Consider the following 22,723-nt stretch of genomic DNA (forward strand, 5'->3'; position numbering starts at 1 on the left):
ATTGAAAACCTCCCCTTTAGATGACACATTGGGAACGTCACTACTTGACTGTTGGACATAAAAGGATTTCAATCAAGAATATCATTTATTGCAATGGACCAAAAATGTCACTCTCCCTAAAATACACACACACACACACACACACACACACACACACACACACACACTTTTAAAATCCTCTACAATTCCCATATGTACAACATTGGTTTTTAAAATATGTACATACACACATATTTGAAAATGACTAAACAAAATACCTCAGAATTCATTTTCTTAAGATTTATTTCTGTCTCCTTTTGTTGTTGAAGGCAATTGGTCAGAACTGTGTCATGTAATATTTTGTTGTCCTGTTCTCGGGAAAGTGGCCTCTGAGTGTTGTTTTCCTCTTGTACAACCTAGAGAATCGAATATGAACAAAGAAAAATTAGAATATAACTAAAATTTAACTGTTAAAAATCTTAATCTACGTTTACTTACTCCCAAATTATCGGACTTTAATTAGAAAGTGAAAAATAACTTGCCTTAGTCTAAATTAGAAGAAAAACATGAATCCGCAAAACTAATTTTGTCACTGTTTGAACTAAACAATTGGTTATATGTTAAATCCACCCAAAAAATGAAACAGTAGATGATTTTTAATGTCACAGAGGCTTTCTCATTTAAAATAGTTCACCTCACCATGTCTTAAATAGTGAGCCCCTACAGTGAATTTAAGAATATCTTTTAAAGATTAATAACTGGAGAATAGGCAAACTTTAATTAGAAGCCCACATCATTAACATCAATCAGTAAGAGAAGTAAATTCCTAAATATTAATTCACATTATACACTATGAGTGTTACACATCGTGTTATACATTGATATAATTATCTGTTGCATCCAATTCTAACTTATTCAATACCCACTAGTAAGAGCAGACAAAAAATTAAATCATATTTACTGATTTCCTACACTGAAAGAAAAGATATTAGAAAGTTACTGTTTGTGTCCTAACAACCAAAGGTCCCATCCTGAGAAGATGTGATTCTCTTAAAAAGCAGTTGAGTTGAGTGCATGACCCCATTCTCTCCCTGAATGTAGACGCAGAGTCCATTACACAGAGGTCACAAGGAAGAATCCATCTCTAACCTTGGCCTTAGTGACCAGCCATACGGAACTGCACATTTTGAACCCCTGAAAATCATGACTCCTTTCACGTGAGCCTGAATCAGTGGCCATCATTTTTACATGGTTCATAATTTCAACTGTCTCATCATGTGATTCAGTATTTGATGTTACTTTCTTTTTTATTTAAGGGAGTTATAAAAATTAAAGGAGCAAACAACATTCAGGACTTTATTATTATTTTTTTTGCCTCAATCCAAAGATAAAGTTGAGCTATGAATATCTATAGATTCTAACAACATTTTAAGTTTTGTAACTAGTTCAAATGTTATAAATATCATTCAGTTATGACCTTTTGACTCTAAAAGGCTAGCATGGAAGGTAATTTCAATTGGACTCTATTATATTATTAAAGCACAGAAAACCATATTATACTAGAAATTTAAAATTAAATTTCACATACATGTGTGTAGTTCTTTTCGTTTCCATCAAGCCTCGCTTGTCCTTCCTCTGATGTCATTCCTAGGTGTTGTCCTGCTGACAAATCTATGTATTAGTTAAAACGAACTACTTAGAACAATTAGATAAAAGCTATAATCTTTATAAATACAGAAAATAACATCTTATCAACTGAGACTTCAAATTAAGCGTCATCTTTTCCTGAATATTTACTTTACTTAAGAAATACTTCTAATTAGCTAACACTTCTAATTAGCTAACAAACCATTTGGGAAATATGAGATGTCACAAAGTGAAAGGCATACAAACATGTCAAAAATTCATCCACAAATTCATTCAATGAACATCGATAGAAAAACAATCAGAAAAAAACCCTACAATTTAGAAATGCAGTACAAACACATCGAGTTGCACTATATACTCTGTTCTCTACCTCGTAATATACCTTTTGAACAACACCCTAAGATTCAACTGCAATGTCATTCATTGTTTCCGGAATGACTTACTTCTGATGCATTTATCAGTGTACACCCTTCCTTATATCTGAAATGTTTTCCTCTACTATTCTGAAAATTTCTTTTCACCTTTGAGGATTCAGCACTGGGGTTTAAGGAAGAAGACAGAGAAGAGGAGACAGACTGCGGACACAGCTGAGATTCCCATCACTGCTGGGAAAGTCAATTCTAAAATATATAAAGCCATAGAAAATCCAAGAAATATTTGATTGTTGGTTTCGGAAGGTGCTTTTTCATTTACAATACATACAGTTTTAACTGATACTTTTGAATTCAGAATATAAAACTAAAGCTAAGAAACTATGTTTTGTTTCACTAGGCAACCTTTAGATCTTTATGAAGTTTTCCCATCTGGTCCTAATGTTCTAAGTATAATTCTGCTGCCCACTCCCCAGAGTATGCTAAATACTAGCCTAAAGGAAATCACGCTTTCACCTCATTCTCTTTCTTATTTCCATATGTTATTGTGGTTCAGGAAGAATGCCAATGTCTTGCTAAAAGTCATTCTGTTTGGCTGTTAAGTTCCATAAACAGAGTAAACATGAAGTAGATTTTGCCACAAAATGACTATTGGAAAGTCAGAACTACGATCAACCTACATAGAGGTGGGCTAGAGTTGAACACTTTCTGTTTCTTTATTTCCTTCTTTGCTTTCTCTGTTTTCTGGTAGCTGTGATTCACTCAAGTCATGGAGCCTATAATTACATAACAGAAACACACCTACAATCTGAGTCTCTAGTTTATCTATTACGGTCATCTGTCCAAACTCTGTGGATGCTGACAGAGTTTTGCTCATGGAGTGTGATGCAAATGGCCTTTTATCACCAACTTTCCAATCCCTGCATCTTTGACCAGTTTCATGATTGGAGGTCAAAGAAGTAGAATCCCAATCTGAATTCTGGGATTAAGTTTTCATTTATCAGGATGTAAAAATAACACAAAGTTGACTATCTTGTAAAACTTCCTTTTTCAGAGAAGCAGTCACACGTCCTCTTTTCCCCCAAACACACTATTCCTTCAGAATACATTTTATTTTAGGTGTCCTACACTTGCCATTTACATAGGTAAGTTTAATTAACTATTGTCACGCAGCAATTTCTATTACATAATGTGTTTCCAATTAAATATTTCCTTCTTAATAGTTAAGATGGTGCAGGGTATGCTTTTTTTTGTTACTGTCAAAAGTTATGTGTAACCACTTAAGTTTAAATATGCATGACAAACATGGGTTTACAAAAACTTTTAATGAATCGTACTACTTCAAATAAAAAACTATTTATTATAAGAAAATGGTCTTTTCTAAATGCTCCAATATCTTCAGAATTCGTTTTTAAACCTTAGATAAATAGATATTCATATGACAAATTACAGTCCTGGGCGACCTTATTGTTTCCAAGGAAAAATGGGATCAAACTGGGTCCCCATGAGCTCCAAAGAGTACAGGGCACCATGAGACAGAAAACAAATACATAACAAAACATTTTCCTTTTGCTTTTTAAACACAATCTCAGCTTAAATCTATGAGACAAGTGAAAGAAAACCACAACAACTGTAGAAGTGAAGCTTTAAAGCCTCTTTTATCACTTCACATCCAGGAAGCCCGTACATCATTTAAAACGGTGGTTTCCAATGTCATGTGAGAATCCGTGAAGTCCCAAGGTCTGTCAGTCGAGGGGCCCGAAAAGGTCAAAGCTATTTTCACAGAAAGACTGAATGTCATTTGCCATTTTCACTCTCATTCTCTTCTAAGTGTACAGTAGAGTTTTCCACAGCCGTGATATCACAGCTCTGATGGTGACATCATAGCTCTATGGTTACTGGGTCGTAGCTCCAATGGCTCACGCAATGCATGACTGTGTGTGCTCGTATTTTAAATTGTTCAGTTTTTATTTCTAATATTGTAACTTTCTATGGAGACTACCGACTTAAAAATATTCTTTGGAATTCTCAATAATTTTTAATAGCATAAAAGCATCCCAAGGCACAAAAGCTTCAGAATGCCTTTTTTCAAAGATTGTGTCTACCAAATATTCATTATCATTAATTACTTCTCCCATTTTTAATAATCGAAGACACCATAGGCGCACGTACACACATAGCCAGTGTCTGCTCAGCAGAACATCTGGTTGGCTTAAGACCATCAGTGTCACAACACTAAGAGGAAGTAAAGTTAAAACACAAATGACATGGTAGCAACTGAGGCTTACTTGGGTAAACGTCAAAATTCAAATGACCATTTGAAACGCTGGAAGTATCTTCCAGTTTGATTATTAACCTCTGAGAACCCCTATTAAGTACAGGGGTTCCAAACTGGGACATTTAGGATATCGAAACAAGAGGAGAAACATTTTAGTGAAGTCACCCTTTTAAAATCTTGTTTTCTTATTCCTGTCGATGTCTTTTTTCTCAAACATCGATACCAACAATGACATCACGTTGTTTATGTGAAATACTTCAATTAAATTTGTAACAAAGGAAAGTAAGTCTGAATAGAAGACTGTGAGCACGTCAAATGTCCTTGCGTACTCCTTCCCAAAATTAAATTGGTATTACACAGTGTACCTGGTCTGAAGGGTTGCACATCGTCCATTCCTACAGCTCTGTTAGGAACAGGATCTTCCACTTCAATGCTCGGCTGAAGGGGTTAGGAAACAAGATGATTAGTAATTAATGGACACTTCACACCATCTCTAGTTAATAATTCAGGATGAAAATGTTAAAGTTATCACCTCCAAGAAAAGGATTTTTTGAAAAATATGTGTTTAAGCATATATTAGGTTCGTGCAAACGTAATTGCAGATTTGCAATTTTTTTTAACCTTTTAAACCTCAATTACTTTCACAACAACCTAATACTTTGATAAGTGTACTTGATATAACTGTTAAATATTTCTAATGACAGATTTGTTTTTTAGTGTTAAAACAAGATACTTGCTTGACATGGTAAGAACCCTTGGTGTATGTCCAGTTGAGTTTAGACAGAACATTTTAGAACCTACTTCATCTATGTCAACAAGAGCTAGGAAAAACCGAACTCTTATTGGACAAAAAATTTGATAGAAAAACATGATTGAACCAAGTGGCAAAGAGATAAGAAAAACTTTTCATTAAATTGTGTTTCAATAAATGATAGGGAAAATGTTATATATAGTTATGCAACTTTTCAAAAAAGTATAATAATTTCTAATCAGGGAAAAATAAGAACATTTATTTATTATAGTCATCTGAAATGTACCAGACACTTACTATGCACATTTTATTTCTTTTCCACCCAAAACAACAAATATGAAAACAGTTTGATGATGGTTACCCCACTTCCTGCTTGGTGGCCATTCCAAGACATTAGAATGAAATGATGAACAGATGTGATCCATTGTTGTCTCTGCCCAGCAGGTTTTGCTCCTAGATCTTCACATGACTGGCTCCTTCTCATGCTTCACTTGGCCGTTTTTGTCACCCTCAGAAAGATCTTTCCTGACCACCGAAACTGCACTCCCACTCCTATTCCAACTACAACCGTGCCCCCCCCCATGACAATATTCTCTAACCCAGCATTCTCCATTCTCTTTAAATGACCCAGATATAGTGACTTACAATGGACTGTTCATTTGTTTTTCTGCTCCTACAGCTACAGCTGAACCCCTGAACTTCCCCATTCAGTGTCTAACTGCCCAGCACAAAGCTGGTATCTAACTAGAAATTTACTCAAGGTGAAACACTGAGCTCGCACCAACAGAGCCTCAAGTACCGAAACACTACACATCTACAGGGTATCGCCTATCACAGTCTCCTGAAGTTTAGCATCCCCCAGATTAGAAATCCACATGCCCCTTCTAACTTTTCCACTCTATTCTTGACACTACTGCCATTTGATTGTCCTTCAGGTTTACAGAAAGTGTCCTCACCATTTAGTAAGTCACTACGGCCCACTGTGATCATTGATTTTATATTTCTATAGCTCCCTTTACACTTCGCAAAGTGTTTTCACATTTGTTACCACATTAGTTCATTCCACATACTGAAAGGTAGGCATAAGTACCATTACGACAAATGAGGTCACTGACATCCGACAGGTTAAAAAGAAGTTTCCCCAAGATCCCACAGCTAGTAAGTGACCGATCCAGGATTCTAGTGTGTTCTTATCGTCAAACACAGTGCCTACACCAGTAGGCTGCAGTTGCCTATATCAGAGGATCACACCTTTCTTATATCTTTCAACAGCTGTCATCTCACATTGGCTCATCATTACATTGTACTTCTAGTACTACGAGTACGGTCGCCATCAAGTTACTCAATGCTTGCTATTTTAACTGAACACGACAGTTGTTACATATTAAAGCAGCACTCAGCCAAATTGTTGTTAGTGTAATCCAACATATTATTAGTATTCACCAGGCTTTTCCTACTGTAGAAAATGTCCTTGCGGACCTATTTGACAATACAAATATAATGATACTTTGATATCCCAGACATTATGTTTCCTAGTTCCAAGTTACAAACAAACCCTACTATCCAAATTCTTTCTGAATTTCATTAGGATATTTACACATCCACAAAAACCACAAAGTCATGCATTTGGGCATAGTTCGAACTGGAATAACTTTAATTTTTAGGTAAAGTTAACTTCACAACCCAAACCGATTCCTTATGACTTGGAAGCCTACGTGTTTTATACTATTCCCAGGATTCTGTAGCTATTGAGTTACCCATCCAGGATTCCATTCTGTTCTTTCCTCAAACACAGTGTCTAGACCAGTAGGCTGCAGTTGCCTGTATCAGAAGATCACACCTTTCTTATCTCTTTCCACAGCTGTCACCTCGCATCAGCTCATCATTACTTTGTACTTCTATTACTACAAGTATGGTTGCCATCAAGACACTCAATGCATGCTATTTTAACTGAACAAGACAGTTGTCCTGTATTAAAACAGCGCTCAGCTGATTACTGTTAGTATAATCCTACGTATTATTACTATTCACTATGGTCTTTTTTCATTGGAACGGTTTCTTGCAGATCTATTCGACATTACAAATATAATAATACTTTGATGTCCCAGGCATTATCTTTTCAAGTTCCAAATTATTAAAAAATAAACACCCTACAATCCAAAATCTTTCTTTCTGACTCATTAGGACATTTGCGCATCTACAAAAACCACAGAGTCATGCATTTGGGCATAGGTTGACCGGGAATAATTCTTTAGCTTTTAGGTGAACTTAACTTCACAACCCAAACTGATTCCTTATGACTTGGAAGCCTTAGTGTTTTATGCTATTCCACACTGACTTTCTTAAGTGACACTTGCAAGTTAGCAGAATTGTACTACGCTGTCTTATTATATTACGCACATAGCTAGTTTATTCATTATAGGATAAACCATAAAAAATGATTTGTATGAGGAAATGCAGAGGCGAGAAAGTAAAGTCAAAGCATACCTTTTTCATTTTAACATCACTCAATGGTGATATTTAAAATAGTAATGATAATAATAATAGTGTAAGACAGTACCTCAGAATCCCAAGGTGATTCTTCATCTTCATCTTGTCCTAATCCTAATGATGACTTTATAACTATAAAATGTAGTCACAGGTACATTAATGTGAACATATATTACTATGCATTTTAAGTACACATTCAGTCGTGCTTATTTCCATAAAAGTAATAGCAGAAAAGAATTCAGGGGAACGAAGCATTTGCAAGAAGAAGCAGTTGTTAGTAGTGGGGATACTTTTGCCCAAAAGATAGGAAAAAATGCTTAAAAGAAATGAATATCACATTTGGATCGACACATGTTAGATTTCTTTATAGCAGAGCTTAAGCTAGAAAGAATTCATAGATAGTCACTAAATTACCACTTATATTATTCTGGTGTGCTCCATCAACACAAGTCAAATTACCATTGTTTGCTTGGTCTTGTGGAGCACTTTCAATAATATCCACACGATTTTCTCTTTTTCGAATGGCTGGCTTGGTTGCTTCTTTCTATTAAAAAAAGAAAGAAAAAAGAAAAGAAAAACCCAACTTCAGAAAACATCCTATTCATTTACTCATTGACTCACTCACTCAGTCCATCCGTAGGTAAGACAAGAAAACTTTACTGTAGCCGTCATAGGCACAGACCCAGGGGAAGCTGGAAATAGAAATGAAACATTTTGTCCTACATTCTAGTAGGAGTATAATACATGAAAAATAACAACAGAAAAGTACCGCTCTCCACTTCGACACCTGACGTGAATAAAGTATAGTAAGGGCACAAAAGAGACGACAATCCGTTGTATAAGGGAAGCTCAGCAGATACTGCAAAGATAGGGCTGCATCTTGAAAGTTATACAAGGTGCTGAGGGAAGGCATGAAGGGGATTCCAGAAGGGCAGCAGGAGCAAAAGCCGGAGGTGTGAAACAACATATTGTAAGTGAGGGCAGCAAAGGAATGAGGTAAGCCTGGAACTCTGAGAAAGGGATGGAGAGACAACTGCAGAATCAGAACCAAATCAAAGAAGGCACATGTTATGCTAGCAGATGAATTCTACCCTCACGTAATGGGGAGTCACTCAGGAAGCAGAGGTGTTGCATCATCACAATTCTAGTTTACAACAGCCACTCGGGCTGCAATTTATGATATTGAGGACTTCCGTTTCTTTCTAGGATCCTATCCATCAGCCTGTCTTGTGTCACAGCATAGCCTCTCCCCGGTGCCTCCAAACCCACAAAGGCAGCTGCCAACAATAGGTCACTTTGTAGCTTCCCCTAGGTGGCTCCTGGTTGGGCACAACAGCAGCTGACTTGGGCCTGCCCCACAGCCCCTCCCAAGAGGCCCCAAATCCAACACACCTGGGGATCAGTTTCAGCAACACCAGAACATCACCAAAATAGCTCCATAATGACACGCCCAATCCATGGACTGAGCAGACACGGGAGCCCTGCTACAGCCGATCTCACTCTGTGGGGTCAGCCCACACACAGGGGTTCATCTACTGTAGTCACAGCCAGTCGTCCTGAGGGTCAATTCCACACCCAGATGTGCCAACAGCAATAAGGCTCAAGTACAACAGGAGGGCACACACCACCCACACGAGCTTCTGGAGCACCCGGCTCAGGTGACCGGGGAGACTGTACCACTGGGCCCCACACGACACCTGGTATGTAAGGCAATACTGTCAAGACGAGGAGAATTAGCAGATCTACAGAATACAGAGAAACAAACACAGAGAGGCAGTGAAAAAAGGAGAGAAAGAAACATTTCTCTAATGAAAGAACAGGATAAAACTCTAGAAAAAGAGGTAAACCAAACGGAGACAAGCAATATACCAGATACAGAGTTCAAAATACTGATTATAGGGATGCTAGATGAAATTAGGGGAAGAATAGACAAAGTAAGTAAAACTTCAACGGAGAGACAGCAAACATAAAAAGGACACAGAAATCGTTTAAAAAAAGTCTGAAATGAAAAATACAATATCTGAAATGAATAATTTATAGATGGAATCAGCACCACATTTGGTGAAGCAGAGGTTCAATAGTGATTTGGTAGACAAGGTAGCACAAACACCCAATCAGAACAGAGAAAAAATGAATATAAAAATATAAATAAAACAGAAAGTGCTTTAAGGGATGTCTGAGACAATATCAGGTGTAACAACATACGTAAGGCTATCTAAAGGAGAAGAGAGAGAGAGAGCAGGAATTGAAAACCTATTGGAATACACAATGATGGAAACCTTTCCTAACCTGGAGAAGGAGATAGACACACAAGCGTAGGAAACACAAAGAGTTCCAAACAAAATGAACCCAAACAGGTCCACACCAAAACATATCATAATTAAAACTCCAAAGGGTTAGGACATGGAGAGAATATTAAAACCATCAAGAGAAAAGTAGTTAGTCACGTACAATGGAGATCTCATAAGACTGTCAGGTGATCTCTCAAGAGAAAATTTGCAGGTCAGAAGAGATTGGCAAGAAATATTGAAAGTGATGAAAAGCAATAATCTACAACCAAGATTACTATTACTGCATCCGGCCAGGCTCTCATTTCGAATCAAAGGAGAGGTAAAGACTTGCCAGAGAAAAAGATGATGGCATCAGCACCAACAAACCAGTATCAAGAAATGTGAAACGAGGACTTGAAAAAAGAAGTAGAAGTAGAAAGAGGAAGAGGAGGAGGAGGAGGAAGAGGAGGAGGAGGAGGAGGAGGAGGAGGAGGAGAAATATGAATAATAAAATGGCAATAATTACATACGTATAAAAATTACTTTAAATGTAAATAGGTTAAATGTTTCAGTCAAGACATAAGGTGGCAGAATGGATAGGACTACAAGAGCCATATATATGACATCAAACTCAAAAATTTTTGCACAGTAATAGAAACCATCAACAAAATGAAAACACAACCAGATGAATGGGAGAAGGTATCCAAAACACATAAGGAACTCATAAAACGTAACACCAAAAGACAATGCAATTACAAAATGAGAAGAGTACTTGAATAGACTTTTCTCCAAAGAGGTCACACAGATAGCCAAGAGACATACGAAAACACGCTCAGTGCCACTAATCATCAGAGCGATGCAAATTAAAAGCACAATGAGCTACCACCTCACACCTGTCAGAATGGCCGTCATCAATAAATCAACAAACAACCAATGTTGATGAGGATGTGAAGGGAAGCCCCGTGCACTGTTGGTGGGACTGCAAATCTGACCAGACACAATGGAAAACAATATGGAAGCTCCTCAAAAATTTGAAAATAGAACTACCAGGTGGCATAGCAATCCCACTTCTGAGTTTTTCTCCGCAGAAATCCCAAACACTGATTTGAAACATGTATGCATCTGTATGGTTATATTTACATAATTTACAATACTCCAGATAAAGAAATAACTGAAGTATCCATCGTAGTGGATAAAGAAGAAGTGGTACATATACACAACAACATACTACTTGGCTGTAAACAAAGAACAAAATCTTACCATTTGCGACAATGTGCGTGGACCTAGAGGGTATTATTCGAAGTGAAAAAAGTCAGATAGAGAAAGGCAAACACCACATGATTTCACCTATTGGTGATATGTAAAAAAAAAATAAATGAACATAGAAAAAAGAAACAAACTCATAGGTGCAGAGAACTAACTGATCGTTGCTCAGAGGGAAGAGTATTGGGGAACAAACTGAAAAGGTTAAAGGGTTAAGAAGTACAAATTGGCAGTTATAAAATAGTCATGTAGATGTCAAGTACAGCACAAAGATATAGTAAATAACACTGTAATAACTAAGTATGGTGTCAGGTATACCACACTAATCAGGGTACCACTTTACACATTATAGAAATGCCTAACTACTATGCTGTACACCTGAGGCTGACATCATTGAATGTCAACTATAACAGAAATGAAAAATTTTACATTTAAACTAAAAACTTTCTGAAATTTGATATTTTATTATGTAGTTTTTAAGAATCTCTGCTTTTCACCAGAGTAAAGAAAGGATCCTGTCTTTTGCAGACACGGCTCCTTTCTTTACTTTGGTCAATGCATCATGGTCAATGGGCATAAAATCTCACGGACATGTTTTTATAGGGAGCAGCTAAGAGCATCATCAGCTTTGGAGCCAAGTGGATTTTGCATCAAACCCTCAAACTTCTCCCTGGCTACTGCAAGACATGCTGCCTAGATTGCCTTGGACTCCATTTCCTTATCTCTGAACATGAGGATTCCCTTCCTTGACAAAGCTATTCTGAGGATTAAATCAGATCATGCTTGTTACAGAATAGGTACAGAACAAGTGTTGATTTTACTATGGAGTATTTCAGCATATCAGTTAAATGAAAATCTGTGTCGCTCTTGCTTATACGGGCACAGGGGCCCACGCATCAAAAACCATGTAATCAAACACGCCATTAAAACACTAAACTTGAAAAAAAAAAAAAGAATCTCTGCTTTTCAAATTGGTTATTATTTTATACAAAACATATACTCTTCAATTAGATAAAGACATTTAAAATATTCACAATGCAATGATTTAGAACATAGTGGAATCCCTTTGTAATATGGGTTTTGAGATAGACAACATGAATTCTAAACTTTCAAAACTTCTACTATTATTTTAAGTCTAAATGATGAACCTGGTATACCGGAAACTAATATAAAATAATATGGAATGTCCACGGGATGTAAGTGAAAAAATAATGGAGAAAACACTCCCTCCTAACAAGTATACCATACCAACATACATAGCGTAAAAAAATAAAACTATATGTCATATGCTATATAGTTTTAAAACTGAAAGGTATCAGGAAGAATTCATGACTGTTACAATGAGTACCTGATCCATTAAAGATTCCATTTAGGCACGAGTATGATAAAAGTCAGGCTGGTATAACGTAAAAGTCACATTAAGAATCCTTACCTTTAACCAAATTGCATATCTCCGTCACTGTGGGAAAACTCCCTATAGAATTTTACTATCACAATACATTTCCCAGACCCTTCTTTTCTCAGCTCCCAACTTCGATACTTACTAAAGTTAAAAGAACAACAACAAAACAACGAAGCATCAAATGGTCATATGTTATCAAATGGTTCACCTTGACCAATTTTCCATAACAAACATAAAACAATGATAGGTGGAGCACTACTAAATTTTACAACTCGGCGCTACACAAAACTAAATTAAGAGCACAACAGTTAATTTCACACAGGAGCCTTTTACCTTGGTACCAACATCGAAGAGTCCATCGTCTGACGTAGACCATGAATCATCACTGCCAGGTTTCCAGGAAAGACTTCCGGGGAAAGATACACAACAGACACAAGTGAGTTCATTTCTTTACAAAGGCAGCAACAACAACAACAAAAGGAGTACAATTCAGCTATCTGCATATGAAATGAAGTTTCTTGATACGATTAAAATTTAGATGATGTTCTAGAAAAGCTATCAGTTATCTATTGCTGCCTCCACCACTCCCAACTCGTGCAATATTTAATGAAGATACACTCTAAGTTTCCATAACAAAAAACGACAGCAAACATGTTGGCAACACCTGAGAGTACCTTGTTTTCACCAAAGTCCTGAAGGCTGAATTGAAAACGCAATTAATAGCTGACAATAGGAACCTGAACTGGGACAAAAGCAATGACCTAAATCAAGATAGAATGATACACTGAGCCTTCTCCACGGTCTGTCCCTGGTTCAAAGATTAATCTGTGTGGGTCAAAAACGGCAGTCTTGCTTCTTTAACATAGAAAGCAGTTACTAAACTTATCCCATTCCTTGTTTTCACTCAAAAACACTACAGTGAGGTCCCTGAAATGCATGAAATGTTTGCAACTTACATGTACAAAAGTCAAAGAACAAATATGTACGTTGTTAGCCTCCCCACTCCCAGATCACTTGTCCGCAAAGCTTCCTGGCAATCTCCAACCTTGAAAACTTCAGCCTACGAAGGCATAGACTCCTGAAACAAGGTTGGGCTCAAATGACCCACAGTAGGAGTTCTCTATTTCCCTGTTCCTGGAAAACAAGCTAAATGGAGCCTCAGTCATCCACTCCCAACACAGGCACGTTACCACCTACCCAACTCCATTACTGGTTTCACAATCAGTCCTCCCTCTGCCCAACCCTCCATCTCCATGGGAAGGACATCAGCGCGTTGGGCAAAGAGGTAGAGGTGACAAGACACCTGCCGTGGTGTCTTGTGCTGATCTATGTAGTTCAGCAATCTCCAGTGCCTTTGGACTCAAGGGGACCCCCTCTGTAATTTCGGGTGCAGGTGGATGATACCACATTCCTACTTGCTATAAAGAGAATGTTTCCAGAGGCTCAAAGGTTTAATATGTTTTCATACAAACCTTAAATTTTGCTGGTTCCTCCAATTCAACAAACAAAACAGCAGCAACCTGTTCAGGCAGGACGCCCTTGAGCCCCTTATTTTAATCTGCTTTTTTAGACAACTACCAACATCCTGTGTCCTTCCTTCCTGTAATTTCTCTTTACCTTGTCATACCCTAACATTCTGATCTCTTTTCCCTCATCTGATCTCTATCTAATCTCTGCTCTAAGAGCCTTATTCCTATCCCAACCTGTGTTGTTCCTCTTGAAACGTGGATTCCCCTGCTAATTCCATTCTTAGCCTCTTCCATTGCATTCACTAGACCTTTCCATAATTAAAACACTCACCCAAAGGATGATAAAGAAGGAAGTGTACTGGGCTTAGAAACCTATACTAATCTCATTTCATCACTCACTGTACTCAAAGAAGTCACTTCAATCTCTTACAGTTCAAACTCCTCATGTGATCAACCACTTGACCAAAACATTAATGGCAGCATGAAATACTAGGGGGTGTTTTGAATAATTAATTGATAACATTCATTCAACACCTGGAATTCTATGTACTTTTGATTCTGTCAAGAAAAATGGAGAATACTTAGCTGGCAGAAGTGGAAAAAAATAACACAACAACAGCAACAAAACTACCCCGAGTAAAGCAGAGAAAAAGGTAAAAAATCAAGAAAAGTCATGGAAGAAGGAAGAAAGACTCTGGAAAAAGAGAAAAAACTTCCTAGAACAAGGTAAAGGTATTAGCCAGAAGGAAAACACAGTCTGAGGAGTCAGTAAGTAGAGAAGTCAATTAGAAATATCCTCTCAATTTGTGCTGAATTAGCACAACAGTCTATACATAGATGATCTTCACTTACAGAACAACAATTCGTCCCAAGAAGGGTACATCGCATTATACCTGAAAACATTTATCTGATTAGGTCTTGCTTATGTACAACCTGTGGTTCTGTGGCCACAGCGAACTGACATCTGCCCTCAACACTGATGGTGAAAACAAGGTTCTCGTGACTGCTGCAATTGTCAAGTACATTAAGACAAAAGCTTGGGCTAACTGGGCTTGATAGGAAACTTCTAAATCAGCATTAAGGCATCACTAAACGGGACTCTCTGAGGCCACCTGACGTGCACCTGAATCTTGAATCCAGACCTGTCCAGGCACTTCTCAGTACAGGCTGAGGGACAAGAGAACGGACTTGGGAAGCCAAGCAGGCTGAAGGTCACATCACGGGTTAGCCACTTGGTAACTATGGAACCAAGTGTCAATTAATCCACCTCCTGGAACCACACTCCTCTAATGAATAAAAACAGCCGAACAGCACAGCTACTTTGCAAATCAACTGTGCCGATGACCTGGGATAACCAATGGTAGGCACATAGTATAGGGTCTAGCCCAGAGCAGAACACTCATTAAAGCTTACTGGCTTCTCTCCGCAGTCTCTTAGTTAACATGCAATTTTAGAAATCCATAAAATCCTACCTGCTTGCAGGGTCGCATTGAGAACACTCATCCACTGTTAAAAGAAAAAAAATTCAAATACATTGTAAATACACAATAGAAAAACACAGAACTTTGAAAGCGTCAGATTCAAGTGATGTAAAAATATTTGTTTGGGAACACCCCTGAAGACTATAGTAGAGTGAATGTTACTGATACAACTGGTGGGCAATTAATACATGAAGAACTTTTACTTCCTCTGCTGTATATCTGTGTGTGTGTGTGTATATATTTATATTTATATATTTATATACATACACATATACACAGATATATATATATATATATATATATATATATATATATATATACATATATACATATGTACCTATATATGTGTGCATGTATGCATATATACTCCCCAGGGTACGTGAAATACTAGTCTAAATGGATTCACCCTTTCTCCTTATTCCCTTTCTTATTTCCTTATGTTACTCTGATTGAGGAAGAATGCCAATGTCTTGCTAAAACTTATTCCATTTGGCTGTGAGTTGCGTAAACATAAAGCAGATTTTGCTACAAAATGACTATAGGAAATTCATAACTACGATCAACCTACACAGAGGTGGGCTAGGGTTGAACTCTTTCTGTTTTTTTTTATTTCCTTCTTTGCTTTCTCTGTTTTCTTGTAGCTGTGATTCACACAATTCATGGAGGGAAGAATTATGTAAGAGGAACACACCTACAACCTGCGTCTTTCGTTTGTCTATTACGGGCATCTGTCCAAACTCTGTGGGTGCTGACAGAGGTCTCATTGAGTGTGTGGCAAATGGCCTTTTATCACCAAATTTCGAATCCCCGGATATTTGACAAGTTCCATGATTGAAAGTCAAAGAAGTAGAATCCCAGCTGGAAAAATCTGAAAATAAAATTTTCGTTTATGAGGAGGTAAAAATAACACAAAGTTGACCATATTGTAAAACTTCCTTCTTCAGAGAAGCAGTCCCACGTCCTCCTTTCTCCCAAACACTCTACTCCTTCAGAGCTCATTTTATTTTAGGTGTCCTATACTTGCCATTCACGTAAGTTAAGTTGAATTAACTATTGTCACTCAGCAATTTCTGTTATATAATGTGGTTCCAATTAAAGCTTTTCTTCTTATTACTTAACATGGTGCTGTGTGTGACATTTTTTGTCATTATCAAAAGTTATGTCTAACCGCTTATCTTAATTTTAAATATGTGTGACAAACATGGATTTAAAAAACTTTCATTGAATGGTACAATTCCAAATAAGAAACTACTTATTACAAGAAAATGGTCTTTTCTAAATGCCCCAATATCTTCAGAATTCATTTTTAAGCCTTAGATAAACAGATATTCACATGACAAATTACAGTCCTGGGCGACCTTATTGTTTACAAAGAAAAATGGGATCAAACGAGGTCCCCATGAGCTCCAAAGAGTACAGGGTACCATGAGACAGAAAATGAATATATAACAAAAGTATTTTCCTTTTGTTTTTTTAAACAATATTCTCAGCTTAAAACTTTTTAAGACAAGTGAAAGAAAAACACAATTGTAGAAGTGAAGCTTTAAAGCCTCTTTTATCACTTCACATCCAGGAAGCCCGTACATCATTTAAAACGGTGGTTTCCAATGTCATGTGAGAATCCGTGAAGTCCCAAGGTCTGTCAGTCGAGGGGCCCGAAAAGGTCAAAGCTATTTTCACAGAAAGACTGAATGTCATTTGCCATTTTCACTCTCATTCTCTTCTAAGTGTACAGTAGAGCTTTCCACAGCCGTGATATCACAGCTCTGATGGTGACATCATAGCTCTATGGTTACTGGGTCGTAGCTCCAATGGCTCACGGAATGCATGACAGTGTGTGCTCGTATTTTAAATTGTTCAGTTTTTATTTCTAATATTGTAACTATCTATGGAGACTACCGACTTAAAAATATTCTTTGGAATTCTCAATAATTTTTAATAGCATAAAAGCATCCCAAGGCACAAAAGCTTCAGAATTCCTTTTTTCAAAGATTGTGTCTACCAAATATTCATTATCATTAATTACTTCTCCCATTTTTAATAATCGAAGACACCATAGGCGCACGTACACACATAGCCAGTGTCTGCTCAGCAGAACATCTGGTTGGCTTAAGACCATCAGTGTCACAACACTAAGAGGAAGTAAAGTTAAAACACAAATGACATGGTAGCAACTGAGGCTTACTTGGGTAAACGTCAAAATTCAAATGACCATTTGAAACGCTGGAAGTATCTTCCAGTTTGATTATTAACCTCTGAGAACCCCTATTAAGTACAGGGGTTCCAAACTGGGACATTTAGGATATCGAAACAAGAGGAGAAACATTTTAGTGAAGTCACCCTTTTAAAATCTTGTTTTCTTATTCCTGTCGATGTCTTTTTTCTCAAACATCGATACCAACAATGACATCACGTTGTTTATGTGAAATACTTCAATTAAATTTGTAACAAAGGAAAGTAAGTCTGAATAGAAGACTGTGAGCACGTCAAATGTCCTTGCGTACTCCTTCCCAAAATTAAATTGGTATTACACAGTGTACCTGGTCTGAAGGGTTGCACATCGTCCATTCCTACAGCTCTGTTAGGAACAGGATCTTCCACTTCAATGCTCGGCTGAAGGGGTTAGGAAACAAGATGATTAGTAATTAATGGACACTTCACACCATCTCTAGTTAATAATTCAGGATGAAAATGTTAAAGTTATCACCTCCAAGAAAAGGATTTTTTGAAAAATATGTGTTTAAGCATATATTAGGTTCGTGCAAACGTAATTGCAGATTTGCAATTTTTTTTAACCTTTTAAACCTCAATTACTTTCACAACAACCTAATACTTTGATAAGTGTACTTGATATAACTGTTAAATATTTCTAATGACAGATTTGTTTTTTAGTGTTAAAACAAGATACTTGCTTGACATGGTAAGAACCCTTGGTGTATGTCCAGTTGAGTTTAGACAGAACATTTTAGAACCTACTTCATCTATGTCAACAAGAGCTAGGAAAAACCGAACTCTTATTGGACAAAAAATTTGATAGAAAAACATGATTGAACCAAGTGGCAAAGAGATAAGAAAAACTTTTCATTAAATTGTGTTTCAATAAATGATAGGAAAAATGTTATATATAGTTATGCAACTTTTCAAAAAAGTATAATAATTTCTAATCAGGGAAAAATAAGAACATTTATTTATTATAGTCATCTGAAATGTACCAGACACTTACTATGCACATTTTATTTCTTTTCCACCCAAAACAACAAATATGAAAACAGTTTGATGATGGTTACCCCACTTCCTGCTTGGTGGCCATTCCAAGACATTAGAATGAAATGATGAACAGATGTGATCCATTGTTGTTCATGCCCAGCAGGTTTTGCTCCTAGATCTTCACATGACTGGCTCCTTCTCATGCTTCACTTGGCCGTTTTTGTCACCCTCAGAAAGATCTTTCCTGACCACCGAAACTGCACTCCCACTCCTATTCCAACTACAACCATGCCCCCCCCATGACAATATTCTCTAACCCAGCATTCTCCATTCTCTTTAAATGACCCAGATATAGTGACTTACAATGGACTGTTGTTCACTTGTTTTTCTGCTCCTACAGCTACAGCTGAACCCCTGAACTTCCCTATTCATTGTCTAACTGCCCAGCACAAAGCTGGTATCTAACTAGAAATTTACTCAAGGTGAAACACTGAGCTCGCACCAACAGAGCCTCAAGTACCGAAACACTACACATCTACAGGGTATCGCCTATCACAGTCTCCTGAAGTTTAGCATCCCCCAGATTAGAAATTCACATGCTTCTGACTTTTCCACTCTGTTCTTAACACTACTGCCATTTGATTGTCCTTCAGGTTTACAGAAAGTGTCCTCACCATTTAGTAAGTCACTACGGCCCACTGTGATCATTGATTTTATATTTCTATAGCTCCCTTTACACTTCACAAAGTGTTTTCACATTTGTTACCACATTAGTTCATTCCACATACTGAAAGGTAGGCATAAGTACCATTACGACAAATGAGGTCACTGACATCCGACAGGTTAAAAAGAAGTTTCCCCAAGATCCCACAGCTAGTAAGTGACCGATCCAGGATTCTAGTGTGTTCTTATCGTCAAACACAGTGCCTACACCAGTAGGCTGCAGTTGCCTATATCAGAGGATCACACCTTTCTTATATCTTTCAACAGCTGTCATCTCACATTGGCTCATCATTACATTGTACTTCTAGTACTACGAGTACGGTCGCCATCAAGTTACTCAATGCTTCCTATTTTAACTGAACACGACAGTTGTTACATATTAAAGCAGCACTCAGCCAAATTGTTGTTAGTGTAATCCAACATATTATTAGTATTCACCAGGCTTTTCCTACTGTAGAAAATGTCCTTGCGGACCTATTTGACAATACAAATATAATGATACTTTGATATCCCAGACATTATGTTTCCTAGTTCCAAGTTACAAACAAACCCTACTATCCAAATTCTTTCTGAATTTCATTAGGATATTTACACATCCACAAAAACCACAAAGTCATGCATTTGGGCATAGTTCGAACTGGAATAACTTTAATTTTTAGGTAAAGTTAACTTCACAACCCAAACCGGTTCCTTATGACTTGGAAGCCTACGTGTTTTATACTATTCCCAAGATTCTGTAGCTATTGAGTTACCCATCCAGGATTCCATTCTGTTCTTTCCTCAAACACAGTGTCTAGACCAGTAGGCTGCAGTTGCCTGTATCAGAAGATCACACCTTTCTTATCTCTTTCCACAGCTGTCACCTCGCATCAGCTCATCATTACTTTGTACTTCTATTACTACAAGTATGGTTGCCATCAAGACACTCAATGCATGCTATTTTAACTGAACAAGACAGTTGTCCTGTATTAAAACAGCGCTCAGCTGATTACTGTTAGTATAATCCTACGTATTATTACTATTCACTATGGTCTTTTTTCATTGGAACGGTTTCTTGCAGATCTATTCGACATTACAAATATAATAATACTTTGATGTCCCAGGCATTATCTTTTCAAGTTCCAAATTATTAAAAAAAAAACACCCTACAAACCAATTTCTTTCTTTCTGACTCATTAGGACATTTGCACATCTACAAAAACCACAGAGTCATGCATTTGGGCATAGGTTGACTGGGAATAATTCTTTAGCTTTTAGGTGAACTTAACTTCACAACCCAAACTGATTCCTTATGACTTGGAAGCCTTAGTGTTTTATGCTTTTCCACACTGACTTCCTTAAGTGACACTTGCAAGTTAGCAGAATTGTACTACGCTGTCTTATTATATTACGCACATAGCTAGTTTATTCATTATAGGATAAACCATAAAAAATGATTTGTATGAGGAAATGCAGAGGCGAGAAAGTAAAGTCAAAGCATACCTTTTTCATTTTAACATCACTCAATGGTGATATTTAAAATAGTAATGATAATAATAATAGTGTAAGACAGTACCTCAGAATCCCAAGGTGATTCTTCATCTTCATCTTGTCCTAATCCTAATGATGACTTTATAACTATAAAATGTAGTCACAGGTACATTAATGTGAACATATATTACTATGCATTTTAAGTACACATTCAGTCGTGCTTATTTCCATAAAAGTAATAGCAGAAAAGAATTCAGGGGAACGAAGCATTTGCAAGAAGAAGCAGCTGTTAGTAGTGGGGATACTTTTGCCCAAAAGATAGGAAAAAATGCTTAAAAGAAATGAATATCACATTTGGATCGACACATGTTAGATTTCTTTATAGCAGAGCTTAAGCTAGAAAGAATTCATAGATAGTCACTAAATTACCACTTATATTATTCTGGTGTGCTCCATCAACACAAGTCAAATTACCATTGTTTGCTTGGTCTTGTGGAGCACTTTCAATAATATCCACACGATTTTCTCTTTTTCGAATTGCTGGCTTGGTTGCTTCTTTCTATTAAAAAAAGAAAGAAAAAAAAGAAAAGAAAAACCCAACTTCAGAAAACATCCTATTCATTTACTCATTGACTCACTCACTCAGTCAATCCGTAGGTAAGACAAGAAAACTTTACTGTAGCCGTCATAGCCAGACCCAGGGGAAGCTGGAAATAGAAATGAAACATTTTGTCCTACATTCTAGTAGGAGTAGAGATATTATAATACATGAAAAATAACAACAGAAAAGTACCGCTCTCCACTTCCACACCTGAAGTGAATAAAGTATAGTAAGGGCACAAAAGAGACGACAATCGGTTTTATCAGGGAAGCTCAGCAGATACTGCAAAGATAGGGCTGCATCTTGAAAGTTATACAAGGTGCTGAGGGAAGGCATGAAGGGGATTCCACAAGGGCAGCAGGAGCAAAAGCCTGAGGTGTGAAACAACATGTTGTAAGTGAGGGCAGCAAAGGAATGAGGTAAGCCTGGAACTCTGAGAATGGGATAGAGACAACTGCAGAATCAGAACCAAATCAAAGAAGGCACATGTCATGCTAGCAGATGAATTCTACCCTCACGTAATGGGGAGTCACTCAGGAAGCAGAGGTGTTGCATCTTCACAATTCTAGTTTACAACAGCCACTCGGGCTGCAATTTATGATATTGAGGACTTCCGTTTCTTTCTAGGATCCTATCCATCAGCCTGTCTTGTGTCACAGCATAGCCTCTCCCCGGTGCCTCCAAAACCACAAAGGCAGCTGCCAACAATAGGTCACTTTGTAGCTTCCCCTAGGTGGCTCCCGGTTGGGCACAAGCAGCAGCTGGCTTGGGCCTGCCCCACAGCCCCTCCCAAGAGGCCCCAAATCCAACACACCTGGGGATCAGTTTCAGCAACACCAGAACATCACCAAAATAGCTCCATAATGACACGCCCAAGCCATGGACTGAGCAGACACCGGAGCCCTGCTACAGCCGATCTCACTCTGTGGGGTCAGCCCACACACAGGGGTTCATCTACTGTAGTCACAGCCAGTCGTCCTGAGGGTCAATTCCACACCCAGATGTGCCAACAGCAATAAGGCTCAAGTACAACAGGAGGGCACACACCACCCACACGAGCTTCTGGAGCACCCGGCTCAGGTGACCGGGGAGACTGTACCACTGGGCCCCACACGACACCTGGTATGTAAGGCAATACTGTCAAGACGAGGAGAATTAGCAGATCTACAGAATACAGGAAAACAAACACAGAGAGGCAGTGAAAAAAGAAGAGAGAAAGAAACATTTCTCTAATGAAAGAACAGGATAAAACTCTAGAAAAAGAGGTAAACCAAACGGAGACAAGCAATATACCAGATACAGAGTTCAAAATACTGGTTAT

At 37.7% G+C, this 22,723-nt stretch overlaps 1 protein-coding gene across 1 annotated transcript in view; it reads right to left on the bottom strand.

Annotated features, from left to right (window-relative positions):
• The window catches only part of LOC308495627 (ankyrin repeat domain-containing protein 26-like), a gene marked incomplete at its 3' end in the record, with an annotated part of 39,189 nt that overhangs the window by 6,747 nt on the left and 9,719 nt on the right, over positions 1 to 22,723 (bottom strand). The window contains exons 5-9 of the mRNA XM_081080595.1: positions 21,276 to 21,360; positions 20,887 to 20,948; positions 17,942 to 18,014; positions 1,568 to 1,638; positions 258 to 395 (exon numbers count right to left, since the gene is read on the bottom strand). Coding sequence (XP_080936721.1) covers positions 258 to 395; positions 1,568 to 1,638; positions 17,942 to 18,014; positions 20,887 to 20,948; positions 21,276 to 21,360 — 429 coding nt within the window. The remainder of the gene's footprint in view (positions 1 to 257; positions 396 to 1,567; positions 1,639 to 17,941; positions 18,015 to 20,886; positions 20,949 to 21,275; positions 21,361 to 22,723) is intronic.

This window comes from Rhinolophus hipposideros (genome assembly GCF_964194185.1).
Source record: "Rhinolophus hipposideros genome assembly, contig: HAP1_SCAFFOLD_55, whole genome shotgun sequence".
Taxonomy (NCBI): domain Eukaryota; kingdom Metazoa; phylum Chordata; class Mammalia; order Chiroptera; family Rhinolophidae; genus Rhinolophus; species Rhinolophus hipposideros.